This window comes from Micrasema longulum, unplaced genomic scaffold (assembly GCF_059751315.1).
Source record: "Micrasema longulum isolate JH-2025_06_02 unplaced genomic scaffold, ASM5975131v1 h1tg000707l, whole genome shotgun sequence".
Taxonomy (NCBI): Eukaryota; Metazoa; Arthropoda; class Insecta; order Trichoptera; family Brachycentridae; genus Micrasema; species Micrasema longulum.
The window spans coordinates 943,343-964,295 of record NW_028277903.1 but is presented as its reverse complement, the minus strand read 5'-3'; the positions used below and the strand labels follow the sequence as shown (position 1 = coordinate 964,295).

The 20,953-nt window shown below is 34.8% G+C and overlaps 1 protein-coding gene across 3 annotated transcripts in view; it reads right to left on the bottom strand.

The window, feature by feature from the left end:
• Positions 1-8,050: 8,050 nt before the first annotated feature.
• LOC148279537 (trehalase-like) overlaps positions 8,051-20,953 on the bottom strand; it is a 139,455-nt gene continuing 126,552 nt past the window's right edge. The window contains exons 9-13 of one of the 3 annotated variants that reach the window (XM_088229772.1): positions 20,169-20,335; positions 17,122-17,292; positions 15,589-15,804; positions 10,489-10,786; positions 8,051-8,717 (exon numbers count right to left, since the gene is read on the bottom strand). In XM_088229772.1, coding sequence (XP_088085898.1) covers positions 10,490-10,786; positions 15,589-15,804; positions 17,122-17,292; positions 20,169-20,335 — 851 coding nt within the window. In that variant the 3' untranslated portion in view covers positions 8,051-8,717; position 10,489. Of the gene's footprint in view, positions 8,718-10,488; positions 10,787-15,588; positions 15,805-17,121; positions 17,293-20,168; positions 20,336-20,953 lie in introns of those variants that run through there. The other 2 variants (XM_088229771.1, XR_015822842.1) reach the window with 2 other exon arrangements.

Here is a 20,953-nt window from a genome sequence, read left to right as displayed (position 1 = left end):
AAAATATTCAAAAATCGAATAAAATTTATTAAATAGGGAAATATCACTTTTTTAAACAATTTTTAATTAATAAGGGTCTATGAAATACTGTAGAGTAATAAAAATACTTTTTGTGCTTATATTAGTACCATAAATAATATATTTAAATTTATAATTTCAAATTCCCGCGTAAACGGTTCATTGCATTGGCAACGCCCCTAATATGTCACGATTCGGTTAAATTTTGAACCTTGTTTGTGACGTTTAAGTTTAAATAGAACATCGTCACGTCACATCAAACATGTCGTGATTTTGTAAAGACATATTTTTTGACAATTTTATTTTAAAAATCATATATGAAAATGTTTCTTCACAATATCCATATTTATTTGTCATTTTTTATCAGTATCGTAGTATGTGATATTTTCCTATTCTACGATACTTGTGCGTTTGGCTTTTATCATCGTCATCATCATTCCTTTTTCACACCTAATGGTGCATAGGTCACTACATTGGTACACTGAATGCAGTGTATTCCGATCATCGGTTACATGGAATTAATATGATCAGTCCAGGAACATTTCTAAAACAATATTTCATGTCGACCTTCCCAGGAATCAAAGCCGGGTCCTCGGGCATGATGGGCAAACGCGCCAACACTACACCAAGGCGGACTTATTTCCACTCGATTTCCTTTTCAGGAATTTCACCTGAGAGTAGCCATCGAGTCAAAAGCACTCGTTCAAGATTCTGGTTCTATTTGCACACAGAACTGTTTTCCTTATCCGCTCTGACACAGAGAAACGGAAAAAAATAATCTCTAAGCTGAGAAAATGTGTCAAATACTGATTTTTTACAAGAGTAATACTTAATTTATGTAATAATAATAAATCCTAACTAATTTGATGGCATAAGCAGCTTTGGTTCTATGTACAAAACGGCGTATCAAAAATTCACTCTTTTTTTTCTAGAGTTTTTCCCCAAGATGTATCCACGCTAAACCTACACTAACACAGGAACGTTTTAAGTAAAATTTGGTGCCAAATACTTTTCTAAAATACGCTTAAAATAGAATCCGAAAATAGGAAAATAAATAATATTTTATTTAGAAAAGGGTTAAAAATTTCGACAAAGTACCCCGTTTTTTAAACGAGCGCAAGTACTGACCAATTTATTTTTGGTTTAAAAGCATTTTAATAATACTGGTAACACCACATCGGATGTGGTAGAATGATATAAAATACAAAATGTTCCAAAGCCGAATTTCAGGTATTTTCTGTGATTTTGATTTTGGCGGGAATATCTGTCAAGTGTCCATTTTGCCTTAAGCTTTAATTAATTGATTATTTATAGTTTTTTTCCGCATTACCTTTTTTAAGTTTTTTCAGGGGTTTCAGTTAAGATTTAAACAGCAGTTATCACTGGTCTGCAATTTTTCACTAAAATGACTTCCTGGATCCGAATATAGCCCCTATTTTATTTATTAATATATACGCCCAATGGGCATTCTTAATAACATTTTTAAGGACATTTATTTAAACATATAAAATTATTATAAAGGAAAGTAGAAAGACACAATGGTATATAGTATATAGTAGACTTGGTGGGAGTGAAAGCGGGAGAGAGGTGTTTATAATTAAATTTGATTCAGTGATCGTATGAAAGAAGACAACTTGTTATCAAAGAAATCAAGACTGGTATGTTTGTTGACAGACCTAAGAATTCTGGGCATAGGGGAATGAAAACCATAGTTAGTTCTATGGTTATCGGTATTTTCCCCATTACCCGCCGTTTTTAGGGAACCCCCTATTAAATCACATTTCAATAGTAATTTTATGGCCATAAATAAGATATGGAGAGGTGGAAATAATTATTTTAGCCGTTAAGAATGATAAAGGTGAGGTTTTCGATGAGCTGAACCAGCTGAACATTCTTCATTATCGGTGGACGTATCATTTGATGGTCCAGGCTATGGTTCAAAGTCGGGGAAGGCGGGTTCAAAATACGGGGGAAAACAGGGGTCATATTCGGATTCAGGAGATAATTTTATATAAGAATCAGCAGGAATGGTGTCACGGCTTATTTTCAGGCAGACCAGTGTTTGCCATTCTAATACCAATCTCGTATCTAATCCTAATACATGTAGCCATGGTCAATGACATATAATTGAATAGACTCGTCACTGGCGTGAAGAAAATGTCATTTCGGTTCATGGGTATTGCCTTTGTACATTTATTCTAGAACGGATTCTTATCATGATCAGATCGGTGGACGTATCATTTGATGGTCCAGGCTGTGGCTCAAAGTCAGGGAAGTGTGGCCAAAATAGGTAAGAGGGGGGTCTCTTCCAAAAACGGAGGTCATATTCGGATTCAGGAGATCATTTTTGAATGGTGTCGGGCTTAATTTATCTTATTTTTACAGGGCAACAATCGTTGATCCAAATACTGGTTCCTTTTCAATTTTCTAACGGGGAAGTTTAGTGGTTTTTTATATACTTTTATTTGTTAATATACCATATATATAGTATTATCAGCTGAAATTACTCCACGTGTGGCGTTTCAAGTTCTCTTCCGCTTCTTCTCGGTCAGATCAGCCGATTGGTCCGTTGACATACCGTAAACCGAAAATCTTATACAACTCTCTTATCATTGGTTGATTCATATGAACTAGTGACATCGTTCAAAGTAGTTCGTTTTTTTTTTTTTTTCAAACATTTTCATAAAACTTTGCAGTACAATTTGACGCTGTAATTTTTACCGCGCGTAAGAAAACATTTTTTTATCCAATTTCCTGTAGGGCTGAACTTCCTCATAATTGGTATATGGGGACGAGATGTGCATTTTGCAGACACAGAAGATCTTACACTCACAGAACTTATAATGTTTGCACTATTTTTCTTGATGGTTCAAATCGTTCCTTTAGTACGTTAAGTTTAGAGTTTTTGCAATGTATGACACTTATTAAAAAAATGTATTTTTACATCAAGAAAAATAATTTTTTCTCTTCAACTGTGTTTAAGAAGGGGTTACGCAAAACTTGAATAGTGTTAGAGTGAAACTGTGTTGTTGGAGACCGTGTTTTAGGAGGGTTACCCGTATATCAAAATATGTATGCATACCAATTTCTCAAATAATTCATTGCATGTGTATCTAGATCTGATATCTCTTTATTTTATTGTTGATGGAAATGCAATATTTACTAAAATTATAAAGCATTTATTTCTTCTATTCTTTTCCACATCCGCTCCTAAGTGGGGTATGTGGATATCACCAGTTGCCTCTGGGAGACCCCATCGCCAGCCAGCACACTCGCCTCCTCCCACGTCAATCCAGCGCCCCTTAGTTTCGCCAAATAAAGTCGAAACATCGTCATCGACACACTTCTATGACGGCGTGAGCCCGCAGGTTTAAAGAACAGGCAACTTGGGTTTAGGTTCTCCTGAGGTATGCGCAGCACGTGACAAAGCCAGGTCCACTGCCGCATTCTCAAGACGCTCGTTATAGGAGGCTGCTGTGTCTGTTCGCGGACTTCAATGTTAGCTATAAAATCGAATCCTTATGCCTAATATTCTCCTCAAGCACTTACTCTCAAAGCTTAGAAGTGATGTTCTTTGCTTTGGTAAGGTGCCAAGATTCGTACCCATATAGGAGTACTGGTATTATACAAGAGTTGAATTATTGGCATTTCGTTTTGACTGAGTTCTAGACAACACGCATCATGTTAAAAGTTGCTCCAGCAATTTCTAGGCGGGTTTCAAGCTCTTTGTGCATACTTCAATCCTCAGTTATGTGAACTCCCAAGTATTTAAACCTGTCAACTATCTCAATCCTCCGTCCATTATTGTAAAGAGGCTGACCAGTGTCAGGAAAGGATTCGTTGCACATAATCCGAGTCTTTTTGGTATTTATGCAATGAAGCAATGTACTAAGGAAATAACATGTCTATTTACTATACATCAATGACTTAATAGATAAAACTAGCATGAGACGGTTGAAAAATATATAATCGAGATGATTATCTAGTTGTTTCAAATTGAATCCACAAAGGTCCATTTTAGTTGCTTGGGACCATAAAGAAATCGCACAGTTTTGCACAAATTCCCACACTATTTGTTTTGCTGAGGCGTCGTAAATGTAATTACACAGTTGACCATGGAGATTTGAGTGTCTGCAATAATTCCTCAGTGATTGATCGAGGTTCTGACTCGACCAGGGATTTCAATATGTCATATTTAAACTGAACCACTGGCGGCTACTGACCAAAAACCTTAGCAGTGCATTTCTTAACATTTTGTCAACTTGTATTAAATATTAGGTTAAATAATATTATAACAATATGATAAGTCTGATATGGTAAAACCTGAAATGCTAAATTCGCCATTGTTTCTGTTTGCGTACTGTTTTATACGCACTAACATTTTAAGCACATTCTACGCAACTAAATCAACAAAATGCGTAGTATTATTACGTCATTATGCATGTTCAAAGTGACGTTACAAACGAACTTCAAACCTCAAATCTGCGCATGCGTTGGCAATGCCCAGAGTATGTATATTGTATTCTGACCCTAACACATATTTCACCGGTATGAAGTGTAGTCTATCTCGCTCAAATCACGGTTTTAGCAGATATGATATTTTTCATACAAATTCAGGGTAAAATATTGTGCAAAACAGAATATGCACGGTGACGATTGGGATCTTGCTAGACCCTTTGGCGTTAATATTGAATAATGAATATAATGTTTTACGAGTATAATGCTGCAATAAATCGTCAGCCCCTTTTTCTGACCTTAACACGTTTCATAATAAATACTGTGACCTTGATATATGTTATAACTGAGAAAAAATTAAAACTGAAAGCTCGATAACATATTTGGGAGTACGTTAAACTGTCAACAAATGGACTACTCCGATTGAAAACATTGTTAACAAATTGAGATATTTTACCTATTTTTTTAAACTTTTAACTATGGTCCTTAAAATGTAACATGATTAGAATGACAGTTGTCATAAAAAGTGACGACATAACTTTGTAGTAACGTCAAAGGAGTTATTTATATTTACACGAAAAATCATTTATACCTGGCGTGTTAATTTATTTTTTTATTACAATGCTTGAAACATAAATCAACATTAATATATAAAATCAGCTTTAAAACTAAAATAAACCTAATTATTAACGACGTTCTTACAAGGTTACATCATTTTGCAAAAACGTTAGAGATGGACAAATTGATCAATGTAAAATGATCGAATAAAAAAATAATTAATTTGATGTTGTTCATGAAAAAAGTATAAATGTCTCATTTTTTGGTGAATAATTGTGTTAAACACACTGTAACAGGCTTTTTTGAGTTTTTTATATCAATTTTTGTAAACAGAGTTTTACGATTGCATAAAATAACTGATAAAATCGATTTGATCAGTGATCAGTAATTTCCCATTACTAATGAAATTAGTTTGACAGCTGTCATTCTAATTAAGCTGTATTTTAAGGACTAGTTATGTTCATCCAAACACTAGCAAAATGGTTTATCATGCTCTTGTACAGTCTTCTCTTTCTTATGGAATAATTTGATGGGGAGGAGCCTATAATAAACATACTAAGCTTTTAGAAACCGTACAAAAACGATTTATTCATAAAAATTCAACTTTTCCCTCCAACCAATTATTTCAGGAAGCTGAAATTTTTAAGCTACGAGAAATCTATTGCCAGCAATGTCTAAAATACGTTTTTATGCGCCAAAATTTATTTCCTAAAATCTGTCATAGATCTAGTCAAATATTGAATAGTTTACTTGAAATCCCTTATTGTAAATCCAGACTCAGGCAAAGACGCTCATTTTTCATAGCTTCAAAACTGTTCAATGCATTTCATAAGGACAATATGCTAGAGATTAATTATTTGAGTATATTTCGATTTAAATTTTTGAAAAATTTATGGATAAAAAAACAGATTACAATAACTTCTTTTTTAATGAATAGAAAATACTTTTATGGTAGGCCCAGATGTGGCTAAGGTAGTGGTGAGTAGTCTATGAAACGCATGTCAGAAGTGACACACCAAGGCATTTTAGGTGACACGCATTATTTACTAAAAATCTAACGACAGCTTAACCAATAATATTTCCCTCAGCTTACTTTTGTGAGACCTTGCTCTCAGTGTTGACTACTATTAAAACAAATAAAAGAAAACGACTGACCAATGAAAATTTTGTTACTTTAGCTTGTGTTTAAAATGCACAAAATACCAACCTTCAATCGAAGATTTAGCAAATGTAATTCAGCAACAAAAAAAAACTAATGTAAATAAATACTTGTTTTGGCTTTTTACAAATAATAAATAAAAAGTTCAGAAACAGAGCTCTTTCATTTAATAAATTATTTATATTCCTAGATGTGACACGCCACCCGGGTCAAGCCAGGTTTGATTGAAGTTTTGAGACGCAGAGCTAAAACGAATACCTATCACTGGACACATGGAAAATATTCATCACCATAAATACACACTAAAAATTTCAAAAGAAAACGTTATGAAGAAGATTGTTAGAAAAGAGATATGAGTCATTTTCCACTTGGGGTCTCTTTACCACCAAGCCGATGATATGATCTTGTTAAATAAATGTTTAAAAAGAATAGTAAAAACCATGTGATAAAAACTTGCAGAAAGCATTAAAAAATGCAATTTTCAAAGGAAAAAAAAGCGAAATTACACAGAAAATAACACTTAAAAAGATCTAAATTTCCTAAAAAATCAGCATGCAGACATTGAAAAACCATACAGTAATTAATATTACTAATAAATTAATAGTAAAAGAGAAAACTATTATTATAAAATATAGACTTAACTTCCCCCATAAAAGTGTCACAATTACAAAATATATACTTTTTTAATAAAAAAATTCAAGCATGACATTTTTGAATTACCACTATCACAGTACTCTCATTTTTAATTCATTTCAACGGAGAGGGAAAACATTTTTGAGACGGGAATATGGAGGTTTTCCCTCTCTGTTGAAATAAATTTAAATATGAATAATTCCCTTGGGAGGAAATCCAGCGAGTCTGCAAGCATTTGGACAAACTCCAACTCTTATTTTAATTTACCTTATTGAAAGGAGTGTGCATAAATATATAAAAATAGGGTCTTTTTACGTTTTTCGGATAATTTTTCTACGAAGGTTTAAAATATGGATTATGGGACGTTTTACATCCTATGAGACAAAAACGGCATGTATTACATAACCGCGCCATAATTGTATGATATATTTGTTAGAATCGCACTCGGCAGGTATAACATGTGACATCAAAATGATGTGACGTCGACTGCGAGTCATTTTTTATGTACTCATTTTTAAACCCAAAAATTATAAATGAAAACTGGTTTGTGTTACCATTAGAATTGTAAAGATCTGCTTTAAATATTTAATATATTTTCGAAATTATTCCATATTTAAGAAAATACCCAATCGATTACATATTTATTAAATTATTTAATGATTAATGAAATCATTAAATTGCCATACCCTTGTGTTTTTATTTTTAGTATAGTATATTTTATTTGTATACTTTATTTTTATGTAAATAAATAAATATTTTTCGCTTGATCTCACTAACTACATTGTAAAATAATAAATACATTATTTCGATTAAATAATTCATAAAACTTTTTGAATTGTGACACTTTTCTATGGGACGTTCGATACTACAGTCCAAAATAAACAGAGTTAGGTTAATAACAAATATAACAAATTATACAGACACCCTGTGAAATCGGTACAAATGTTTAAATGACACAATTTACTGGTCGGGGCGTAGAGAAGTCCAAAGTTAAAAACATTTACTGAAAAGTGTTTCTAAAAGTAAAAATGACATAATACAGAATCTGATTTATTAATAAATGATACATGAAGCTTTTGTGTACATGTGTACATTACAGACATAAGTAATATATAATATCTTTTTTATCTTAAAATTTAATAAACCAGCTATAAAAATATTATATTCATTTTATTTAATATACTTATTCATAATTTTTTATATGATCATCTGTTATTAAAGATTTACTTTTATTTTTAAAAATTCGATTTGTCACAAAACAAGAACGACACATTTCAAGCAATTCCAAACGTACATAATACGTTGTGAAATTTGTGTGTCGGAAAAGAAAGGAACGATTTTTACAAAACTCTGCATTATGTCACTTTTTTTTAAGTTTAACGTTTACTTTAAAGTATACTTTTATGTAAAAAATCACCGTTCCTGTAAAACAATGACGCATTTGAGAAATGATCATTTTTTAGGAGAGACGAAAAAAGTGAATAAATTTTAGCTAATATGCGTTAAGAATAATAAAGGTTTAATAACTGACAATTTTAATTGAGTAGTGTTTAAAATTACTTAGCAAACCCTTATATTTGAACAGTGACTAAACGGAGAAATTAATTTTGGAACTAATGGCTTTTTTGAGTAAAAATGACAAAAATTGGCCGTTGAGTCATTTTTTCACCGGAACGATGATATTTCACTAGCTTAGGTCAAAATGGGCATTATATGATTTTCAAGGAGTGTCTGTATATTTCAAAAGTATTATGAAATGGATATATGTATGTATTGCATAAATATGGAGATTTTCTAAGATAAGGCACTGTAACAAGGTCATGCATGCAAGTTCGTCTCACTTCACAGCATTCGGTATTTAAAAGTCCCGCCAAAACACACAAGTCTTTAAAATCTGAAACAAAGAAAATATTTATATTACACATAATTGCGGCAATGTTAACATTACATTTTCCCTTGCAACATAATCTTTAAAAAATACATTTTACATTTAGGTATACGCTAAAGAGTGGCGATAGGAAATCATACAAGTTAAAATGTGCGCAAGCCCAACATCACACACGCTAATTTGTAGCGCAAGATTGGGAATGTACTATTTAGGGCTACCTAGTGGATGTTTTACTACTAGGTAGCCCTTTTTAGGGCTACTTGGTGGATGGCTACCTAGTGAATGTATTGTGTGAAGTTAGCTTCAGTGTGCGGTTTACACATTATGGTACCTAGCGACCCGCATAGCGTTTGTTTTAGTAACTAAAATTGTATTGTGTGAAGTTAGCTTCAGTGTGCTAACATTATGGTACCTAGGGACCCCCGCATAGCGTGTGTTTTAGTAACTAAAATTGTATTGTGTGAAGTTAGCTTCAGTGTGCTAACATTATGGTACCTAGGGACCCCCGCATAGCGTGTGTTTTAGTAACTAAAATTGTATTGTGTGAAGTTAGCTTCAGTGTGCTAACATTATGGTACCTAGGGAACCCCGCATAGCGTGTGTTTTAGTAACTAAAATTGTATTGTGTGAAGTTAGCTTCAGTGTGCTAACATTATGGTACCTAGGGACCCCCGTATATCGTGTGTTTTAGTAACTAAAATTGTATTGTGTGAAGTTAGCTTCAGTGTGCGGTATGCACATTATAGTACCTAGCGACCTACATAGCGGATGTTACTAAAATTGTATTGTGTGAAGTTATCTTGAGTGTGCTACACAATATTATAATTATTGTAAACAATTGTGTTCTGAATAAGTTTCAATTCATATCTGGCTTTTTTAAGGTTTTGAATTTTTCCGGGTTTGCAAGTAATACAAGGGTTGTCTTCTAAGTTTTGCATGTAGAGCTGGAATAAAACAGTATTTTAAGTGTTCTCCACGAAGATTAATACGCGCACGAACCAACTCTGGAAGCAGTCATTCCACTCGTTTGTTGGTACAGTCAAAATTGCGTTTTTGAAGGCGTCGACTGCTTCTTCTGGCGACTGGAACCTTTGACCACGCAGTCCGTTCTTGATTGTCAGAAAGGCGAAAAAATCGTTGGGACTTAGGTCGGGACTGTGCGGAGGAAGGTCTAGCAATTTGAAAATTCAATTGTCCTGCGAGCTGTATGCAAACTTACATTGTCTTGGTGGGGGACGATTTGTCATTCGTGATTGGTTTTCCGAAGCTCAGCGATGTCTTCCGGCAAACAAATGGTTAGATACCAATCGGCAGGAATAGTTCTTTGATCTAGCAGAGGAATTGTTGCTAGATGACGTGCTTTTGAGACAAATGTCGCGACCATCTTTTAGCACACACTTTGAGAACATGTGACATTTGTCAGGTTTTCTTCACCTTGGAACACCCAATTGGTTTTTGTTTTCTGGTTCATATGAGTAAATCCACGATTCATCACCGCTGACGATGCTGTCTACATTTTTAATGTTTCTTGCGTTGAAGCGGTCTAGAGTTTTTTGACACCAATTGACTAGCTTCTTTCAGTTGTTCGGTCAACAGATCTAACAGGAACCTAATTTTTTTTAGACAAAATTCTTCATGCAATTTTTTTTGAATAAAGGTATTTGAAATCCTCAATGATGCCCCAATCTCGCGATAAGTCAATTCTTAAAAAACAAACCGGAACAGCTTTCTCTCATTATATATTGTTGAAAATAAAAAAGATGACGGTGGTACCAACCTCACCCTAGCGCTCCGGCCGTCAGGGTCGCCAATGCGGCCAGCATGATTGTCACCACGCCGCTGGCACTAGCCGATACGGTTCTGCCATTAGCCTCCGCCGGGCCTTCCCAGGACGCTTCGCTAGGGGCATTCTCGAGCCCTACCTGGGCCCCCGTGCCCTGGAACTGGTCCACGGCAGTCAGGGAGCCCCCGTACATGGCTAGAAGGTCCATCACCACGCTGTTGGACCAGCCGAAGCCCAGCTGAAGCTCGTATTCGCCCCCGCCGCCATAGCCGCCCGATATCGTGGCGTCATACTGGAAACAGAAGAACAGAAATCTATAATATTATTACTCTACAAGAAATATAGTTGGATAATTTATACAGCGGCATTTTTGTGAAAATCAACTCAAGGGCGAATACTACATTCAGTTGATATTGTGTTTGTACTAAAAGCAATTTCAATCTTGTCATGAAAATAATAGAAACTTGAATACGTTCTCACTGTTTCCTGACAGATGGTGTTATCTTAGCCTTTTTACGTCGGGCAATACTACAGCCAACTTCATCAGGCCACACCAATAGGCTTGAAATGAATGTAGTTATGCAGAAAGCAGCCAGCCATAGAAAAGTGAAACTGAGATAATAGCACCTTTATGAAAAAAGTGAATAATCAAATCTACACAACAGTTGGAATGTTTTTGACTTTGACAAATAATAAACAATGAATACATTAGTTTTTTTTAAATATTACAAACCAAAAATTATGTATTTGACCAGTTTTAATGATTTTTAAAAGTACCGTCAGATTTTACTAGTGTTGTGGGTGTTTTTTACAAATTGAGAAATTCCGTTTTTGTGAACGACACCATTTTCAGAAGGTGATCAATGCAGTTTTTTGTATGCAAGCGGTTTGGCTGTTTTTAGCAGAACATATAATTTACCTTACTGCACCCGATAACACCAATATATCATTTTTCAAAATTGTGGACTGACTGTTTTCTGCATAGCTACGTTCAATTACGCCGGTTGGTGCCGGGGTGGGATTCCCCGGTTCGGCCGACACCAGACGATAGTAAGTGCTGTGATTCTAATAGCAGACACACTTTTACACGTTGTTTTATTCTATTGCCGTGTACGCGAGCAGCCTATTGTGTGCGTAAAATTGTTTCCGAGTTGATTTTATTACGTACGATTATATTTTAATTTTATTATTATTAAAATTAAAAGATTATTCAAATATTTTTGTAGTTTATGCTATGATTCTGCAAGAAAGGAAGCAACAATCAAAGCAAATGAAATTGGATCCTTTTTTCAAAAAAGTGTGAGAATTTAATTTAGTACCGACGAACTGGTGAGTTAGTATTTATTATAAAAAAACATTATTTATATCAAGAGATTATTATTTATTTTGTAAACGAATTTAAACTGGACTTATTAAATACATTTGTAATTTATTTAGAATATATATAGGATAAGTAAACATGTTAGATTGTTTCTAGAATTTTGACACGGAACCTAACCTTAAATCTTCCATTATATTTGTGTTCATTTTACGTTGGTGTCTCTCGGAACGGAATCCCGGCGTAAAACGACGTTTACTTGTACTTTCATAATTATATTTCCAATTCCATACTTTGCTCCCATCCATTTGAGTTGGCACTAGAATTCCATTATGAACTGCTAGGTTTGCCTCCTGCAATAAATATTTGTTTGGCAAAGTAGATTTCAGGGCACCGTTCACCCTGTTCCCGGCACTCGCCCTCCTTTAAATATCTTGCTCAGTCTTTCCATCCCTAGTAAATATACTTCCCAGATACTAAAATTCTTCTTCCTGATTCAGAATATTTCCCTTCACACTGATCTCAGATTTAGTTATATTTTCATCCCTTTCAATAACCATCACTTTTGATTTATCAAATTCATAAGCAAATCGCTTGTCTTGCATGCATAGTAGGCTTTTGTTACCAAGAATTGTAGGTCTTCTTTGCTGCTAGCAAGAAGCACGGCATCTTGTTTTAGTTTGAACATGTAATCCAAATTTGAGCAGCTATAGTGTCAGTTGAGTAGTTTATATGTCTCTATCGAGTTACCCCTTTTCCGCCGTTACTGCAGCGTTGTGAGCCCGAGAGTTTCCAGTCTCTGCACACACGAAAGCCGTCTGAGGCTTGACGATAGCTTAGTGGTATCTTTTACAAAATAAGGATTCCATATCTATATTCCATTCCTATCTATCATATATATTTCGTTATATTCGTTATATACTCGACTGTGGAATCATCTCCCATCCACCATCAAAGATGTTACTACATTATCTCTGATTAAATCACGTCTGAAGAAACATCTCCTTTCTCTTCCTTAATCTCTCCTCCTTTCCTTTTTCCTCTTTTTTCCTTTTTCCCATTGAGTAATAGTTTTGATTTAAGGTAATTTATAAACAAATACGTTTATTTCTACTTTTAAATATCTTTAGCTTTTTAATCTTTTTTTTCTATTGAGCACGTTCTGTAACTTGAATTATAAAAATAAAACTTATAGCACCCGCTTTTTCCCTGTACATTATTTCGCATATTGTTATCCTTTTCTCACGAGATAGTTACGTATAAACAACTCCTCTAACATATGGTTTTGCATATTCGGCCGCATTAAATGCGATGCCCTCCAGCCACCCGCGCTGACCTCAGGCCCCGCGAGACCCCTAAATTTCTCATCCCCCCTCGATTTTGGCCTTTATAAGGCGGATTTCTAGCCCCAGAAGTCAGAGTATTCCGGGTCGTCCTCTAACCTTTCTGCTTACCTAACTTCTTGGTACTTTTTGGTAAGGACACCCACTCAGGGCTCTCCGCAACCAGCTTGCTTTCCTTTTCTGGAACTCTTTGGTACTAGGCTACGCCCTGGCTCTCATCCCGTACAGTCATATTATACTGTCGACCCTTGCTTACCTAGTTGCTTGCCTTGTTTGGCACCTCCGGGTTCTTTGGTCAGACACATAATTTGATTAATCGAGATCCTAGTAATTGATCCCGAGTATTTATTTATTTATTTTACACTTTATATACATATACAATAAATATACATATAAGGGCGGGCATATTGCCTTAAGACAATTTCTCCCTACCTACCCAAACCGTTCAGTTTGAGAAAATTATAAATACATGGACATATTGAATCTTACAATTTTATAGAAAAATTAAAAGCAAAGATTAACAAAAATAAATATCTGTATAAAAAAAAATAACACTTTACTATGAAGAGAGGAGAGGGGATGGGAAGGAAAGAAGAAGGATAAAGGAACAATTTAAATATTTAGATAGTGACATTTCAATCTTGACTTAAATGTAAATAAAGAAGGTCTCTAACATTAGTGGGTAGATTATTCCACAATCGAGCGGCTACTACTGTGAAAGAGGAGGCAAAAAAATTAGAGCGATGACAAGGTATTGAAAGGGTTCTCTCGTTACTAGAACGAAGAGATAGTCCGTGTTGTGAAAGAGGTTGGATGAGCTCTCTCAGATAAACAGGCGAAGTGGGATTATTTAAAATATTGTGAAGAAGTGATAGAATGTGAATGTTTCTTCTATGCCTGATACTGAGCCAGTGTAGTTGCGTGCGATACTCGGTTATGTGGTCAAATTTGCGAAGATTAAAGATATAACAAATACAAATATTCTGCAATCGTTCTAACTTATCAAGCAATTCAGAGTTAGCATCCGAGTACCTACTCAGTGAAGTACGAATGCTAGCTGTTCGTTCGGCCCTTTTGCTAACTTCTGAATACGGTGCGAGACATAATTTTACTAGTAATATGATGTCTTCCTAGGAAGAGCTAGTTCGGTTGTCCGAGGCACACACTGGCCACCCGGAACCCGAAATCACCCCCTGTTGTGAACAACAATTCCGCTGCCTCTCAATCTGTAAAATCAGTGCTTGTCAACCCGCGTAATCAACGATATTGTATTAAGTTAATTTCCTAGTGCTTGTACTGTATGTTAAGTCATGAATCAATAAATTTATATGATACAAATCATACATTAATATATGATACAAATCATACATCCGCTTGCCATCCTTTAAACAATCCATAATAAAAATTAAAAATAAAATTGTTATATTTACATATTGCAAGAAATAAATATTTAAGGGAAAAAATAACTTAAAACTAAATTTCACCCTCCACGTACCTCCTCAAGTAGTAATTTTTTAAATGAATACAGTTATTTATTGACGTTCTATAGGACTCCGGTAGCCTGTTGTACTCGCTACAAGCAAGGTATAGCAGAGACCTTAGACCATACCTTGTCGTGCGTGATCCAGGTACGTGAATATATACTGATGGACGTCACGATTAAAGGTATAGCCAATATTAGTCAGAGAGTCTTTATTCACACCTTGAAGCACCGTTTTTGTAATCTCATGATACGGTATGACCAAAAATGGGAGAATGTCAGTAAGTTTGTAAATGTCTTTGACATGCGTTTCCATTGGTATGCCGTATATGTTTCTTATAGCTCTATTCTGTATTACTTGTATTTCTGATACACACTTTTTTGTGGCAAATCCCCAGATGCACGACAAATATACCATATGAGAGTGTATCATTGAAAAGTACACTGTATAATAAAATATCTTTGAAATATAACCAGACGTGTTATAAACTATTATTTTATTCAACATTATTTTGGTACGTGTATTTCTACATACACAAATCTGGATTTCTCCCAAGGGGGAGTATCTGCAGGCGATTACTAGTACTTAATTTAACTCGAAAGAGTCTTAACTACATAAAATAAAGTAATCTGCTAATTAAAATACTTAACTTCAATATCAATACATAGATGGCGCTCCAACGCGCTAGCGAAAGCTTTCCTTGTTTCATGACATATATACAAAAACCAAAAATGTCACCGATATGGATATTCGCTAATAAGCGGAATGGGGAATGTTGTAGTATCTACATAAAAGTGGCCACTTGAACCCAACCTATGACAGGTCATAAGCCCTGTAAACGCTCGAATATCCATAATCTTGAAACAAAAATTCTACCCATCTCTGTAGTGATATAAATACAAATAACACTATGTACAAAAAGTAAAATAAATAAATATTTGATAATACTAACCTTCTCAAACATGGCGGAGGCCTCCTTCCAGGCGATAAAGTTGGAGCGCACCCAGCGCCCCGCCCACTCCTCGGCCAGCCGCGCGGCTGAGGGTTGCCCCACCTGGCGCAGACCGGAGATGACTATGTGCTGCAGCGGGGGCCAGGCGTTAGGATAGTCCCACTGCTCTCCCGAGTGCTCTAACGTGGTAGGGAGACCGCCAGCATAGTTGTCTATCTGGAAATAGATATTTCAATTGATATGGGCTTTTAATCATTATCTTCGTGACTCCCCATTTCGCACACGGTGGTGCATAGATCATTGCATTGGTAAAAAAATGCAGCGCACTTGGATCGCCTGCTACGTGAAGATAGGGTGATCACTCTTACGCTTCAGATGCGAGTCTAGGAACAATGAAATATTACAGTTTGATCAGAAATTATATGAAATCTGATACTCGTGTATTAGCATTGTGTCTTGAAATTTATCTAGACAAAAAACATATATTTACTATTTAAATTCATCATCATTCCCTTTTTGCACCTGATGGTGCATAAGGCACTGCATATGTACACCAATTGCAGTGTATCTTGATCATTTTTGTTTGCGTATATTTTGTTAATTAAAAAAAATGATTTTATTTTGTACTAGTTCAGTATGTATATATACATACATGTAGTTTTTAAACTTTTTCAATTTTCTTTCCCAGATTGCATAATGTAAACATTATTTTGAATTTATTTCCATGCCTAGTATTCTGTTTATTTTGTTATTTTCAAGTATTTTTCATACCCTTTTTAATTTGTAGTATATCATAATTTTAATTTTTCTGCTTTTGTAAATAATATTATAGTTTAAAATGTAAAAACGTCTTCAAATAAATTTGTTATCTGTATGTCCCTAAATGAGTTTTTTTTTAAAAAACTCCTTGGGAATATTGTATATAATTATGTATAATATGTTTTCAATTTAATAAAAAAAAAATTTAAAAAATTGTTACATGAAGGTAAGATGATCAGTCTTACGCTTCAGGTACCAGTCTAGGGACTATGAAATATTCAATCGCCATTCCAGGACTTTTTAGGTCCATCTAGAGTCTGTAGTTCTGGCAATATGACCAGCCCAGCTCCATTTCTGGTTGGCAGCCCTATGGACCACATCGGTGACCTTTGTTCTCGCTCTAATCCATGTATTGGTTTTTCTGTCGCTCAACGAAATACCCAGCATTCTCCTTTCCATGGCTCTCTGTGTCACTGATAATTTGTGTATTTTTTTTTCGTGAACACAAAAGTTTCACAGCCATATGTCAGTACAGGGAGAACACAAGCATCAAAAAGTTTCTTCTTTAAGTAATGTGAATACTTCGGAGATTTTAGGATATATGAAAGCTTACCAGAGGCAAGCTTTTAAAAAGTTTTTACGGTATACTGAAGTTTTTAATTTAAAATCTAAATTGACAAAATTACAAAATGTTTAAATGGTAGCACTTCGAGTGCCAACCCCTGTATTCATTTTATTGAAATATTTTTACTTTTTAATTGACAAAATTGTCACCTTTGTGTTGTCCAGATACTTCATAACTCTGTTGACATAGTACTCCAATTTGCTGCGATCGTAGCTGCCAGTCCACAGGGGCGCCACGTTCGTGGGATAGAAGTAATCGCGTCTCTTTCCATTGTGAATGTCGTAGTCCAGCCACGCTCCTATCTCCTCATGCCACAATATCTATGGAAGAAATGAACGCATTCAGAAACATCCAGAAAAACTTCTGATATAAGACACACACCTGACTTTGTCTTGAGAATTTCGGATTATATCACACGTTTTTTTTATTTTATTTATTAATTTTTTCCTCATTATAAACAATAATATAATAAAAATAATGTGACCTCACTGGGGTGGGGTTACCCGTGCCGAGGACTCGTCATAACAATATAATATATTAACAAATTACAACAGGGATGGAGAATACCTTAAATAAGGGAATATGGAAGTCTAGGCATTTACAGGGCTTATGACCTGTCATTGTAATTTGTTAACCTTAATGACTCCCGAGGGGGTGTAATATAGTCTTTTGTCTACGAACATTTGGACAAACTCAAATATTGTAATATAATATATATTTGTTTTGCTTGTTTGGACTATGGACAATGCAAGCTAAAAGAGTTAGTGAAAGGAAGAAAATATTATGAATAATTATTATTATAATGTTGTGGTTAAAAATTAAGGTTTTAACATATTTTTTAAATATTTTTATTTATATCCCTACAGAGATGAGGTAGATTTTTTTCAAATTCAAGATTATGGATATTCGAGCGTTTACAGGGCTTATAACCTGTCATTGGCTGGGTTAAGTGGCCACTTTAAGTACTACAACATTCCCCATTCCGCTTATTAGCGAATATCCACACAGGTAACATTTTTGATTTTTGTATATATGTTATTAAATGAGAAACCATTCACAAGCGAGTTGGAGCGCCATCTATGTATTGATATTGAAGTTAAGTATTTTTAATTAGCATATTACTTTATTTTATGTATTTAAGACTCTTCCGAGTTAAATTAAGTACTAGTAATCGCCTGCAGATGACTCTGCATATTTTTTAAATGTTTTTATATGGATATTATGATATAAAATCACACAGTAAAAAGCAAATGATTCGGATGTACGCAATTTTGCAACTTAGTTACCTTGGTGGCGTTTGGCTCTTAGAGCCCCCGCTGATTGTGACAAAGGGTCAGTGACTTTTTGTCACAGTGTCAAGTGCTATGGAGATATATGAGAGTGCGCTCACTGTGGCGACACGACAATACGGTGGCAAAAAGTTCCAGCGGCTGGCGACATTAGCGTGACGTGACTGTCACCCGGCCTGTACATTGCTATGGGAGTGCGCTCACTATTTTATTTTTAATTTATATAAATGATATTGTTGAAATTTTTAGCGAAGTAAAATATTTGCTTTTTGCTGACGACCTTAAACTTTATAGAGTTGTAAATAATACTGATGATTGCAATACCCTGCAGATGAATCTCAACAGAATTCACGAGTGGTGCAATAAAAATAATATTTTTCTCAATATAGATAAATGCAAGGTTATTTCCTTTTCTAAAAGTAAGAAACCTTTAATTTTTAACTATTTGTTGAACCACGCAACAATTGAAAGAGTTGATTTCATTAGGGATCTTGGCGTAATTTTTGATGATAAACTTACATTTATCAAACATATTGACAAGATTCCAAATGAGGCGCTAAGTATGTTGGGATTTATTTGTAGGGTTAATAATAAATATGAAAGTATCACACCAATCAAGTCACTTTATTGCTCCTGGTTAGAAGTTGTTTAGAATATATTTCTCCAGTCTGGTCGCCCCATTATCGTGTACATTCTGATTCACTCGAGCGCGTCCAGAAGAAATTTCTAAAATATATTAATTTTAAACTTCATATTCCAGCGGCTTTATTTAATTATAATCAATTGTTGTCTTCAGCAAATCTTTTAAGACTTTCCGATAGAAGAATCCTAACTGACCAAATATTACTTTTTAAAGTGATCAATTCATCAATTGACTGTCCTGATTTGGTGGAGTTGGTGTGTTTCCGTGTACCTGGTCGACATACCCGCCACAGATCTCCTTTTTGCTCTGCAAGTTCTAGGACCAACTATCACAAGAACTCGACTATCCGTAAGATCCATAGATATGGCAATCAGTATGAGGACAAGGCTGATATATTTGGTTCTGGACGTGAAAGTTATAAAACGAGTCTGATTTATTTTTTTCTCTCGCAATATTATTCTTCATATTTAAAAATGTTTTTCCTTTTTTTGTTTTTTCATATTTATGTATTTATTTCGTTAATATTTTTGGTTGCTTATGTGTATTTACCTACTTGTTACTATTGTTATAGTTATGCAATTTTAAAATTTTTTGTTATGTTTTTATATATGTGTAATTTTTTTTCATATTTATGTTCAATATATGTTAAATACACTTATACATGCGTTTGAACCAATTTTTGAAGCGCTTTTTCCAGTCCAATTAGGGACCTCCAAAACATGTGATTTGAATGTATCAATCGCTTCTTCAGGGGTCGAAAAACGTTGACCTCGCGATTTATTTTTGATATGCGGGAATAACTGAAAATCATTGGGTGTCAAATCAGGACTGTACTGGAGGTTTAACTTAAGCTGGCGCGTTCAGAAAACTCACACTAACGCGTTTAAAATCTACAGGATGTTGATTAAAAAAAATGTTGTGTTAATTTTGACCAAATGTCCTACCTTTTCCTTTTTTAATTCGGTATTGGGTTAGAGTTGTGTATATTTAAAAAAATACAATGGGTTAAGAAAATGTAATATTAAGTTGCTCTGCCAGTTGATGTTTCATTATACATAAGTTTTGGCACTAAAACTCCATTGTGCATTGCCAGTCTAGCTTCGATTGACAAATTTTTGCTAGCAATTACTGTACTTAGCGCACCGTTCATTTTTTGCCTGCATTCAATTTCTTTCAGCATCTTTTTCAACTCTTCCATCTCTTAAAACAATGCTTCCCAGATACGCAAATTCTTGTACTTGTTCAAGAGATCTCAAAATGTTACCTTATCGATTGACACTATCCACTCGTTGGCAATAATCCTGTAATTATCAGCCTCGGTAGGGTTGCCCAGAATATCGTGAAACTCGGCTAACAACTGGGCGTTCCAGCACACGATGGCATTCAGGTCCACCGGGATTATCGAACGGGTCATCAGGTTTGTGAGATTACCTATGGAAACACAAGCAATCAACATTTTGAACGCAATAGGGTATTCATAATACCTTTATAGCAGTTTGCACTCACTTAAAAGAATGCAATTGCAGTTGTGAATTTTAACTATGAACTATCAGATAACTTCCCAGTTTGAAAAGGTGTTAGGCAGGGTTGCATTTTATCTCCCGTCTTGTTTAATATATATGGTGAATATATCATTCGAAAGGCACTTAACGGCTAGACATGTAAGTTCACAATTGCAGGAGGGAAGTTATCCAACCTAAGATATGCTGATGACACCACACTTATAGCATCGTCAGATATTGAAACGAAAGAACTAATTGACCGAATAGATGCTGCTAGTTCAGATCTGGGACTCACAATGAATATGAGCAAAACTAAGATCATTGATCGAGCTAATAAAGTAGCGCCATCATCCTTACTGCGCAACTTAGAAAGAGTCAACAATTTCATTTATCTAGGTTCTCTCATTAGCGATGGCGGTGGGTGTGAAGGTGGAATACGGCGACGTGTTGGTATTGCCAAAAGTGCTATGAGTCGGCTGGTGAAGATCTGGAAGAATCGCAGTATAACCATTAACACCAAAAAGAGACTGGTGAAGGCCTTGGTTTT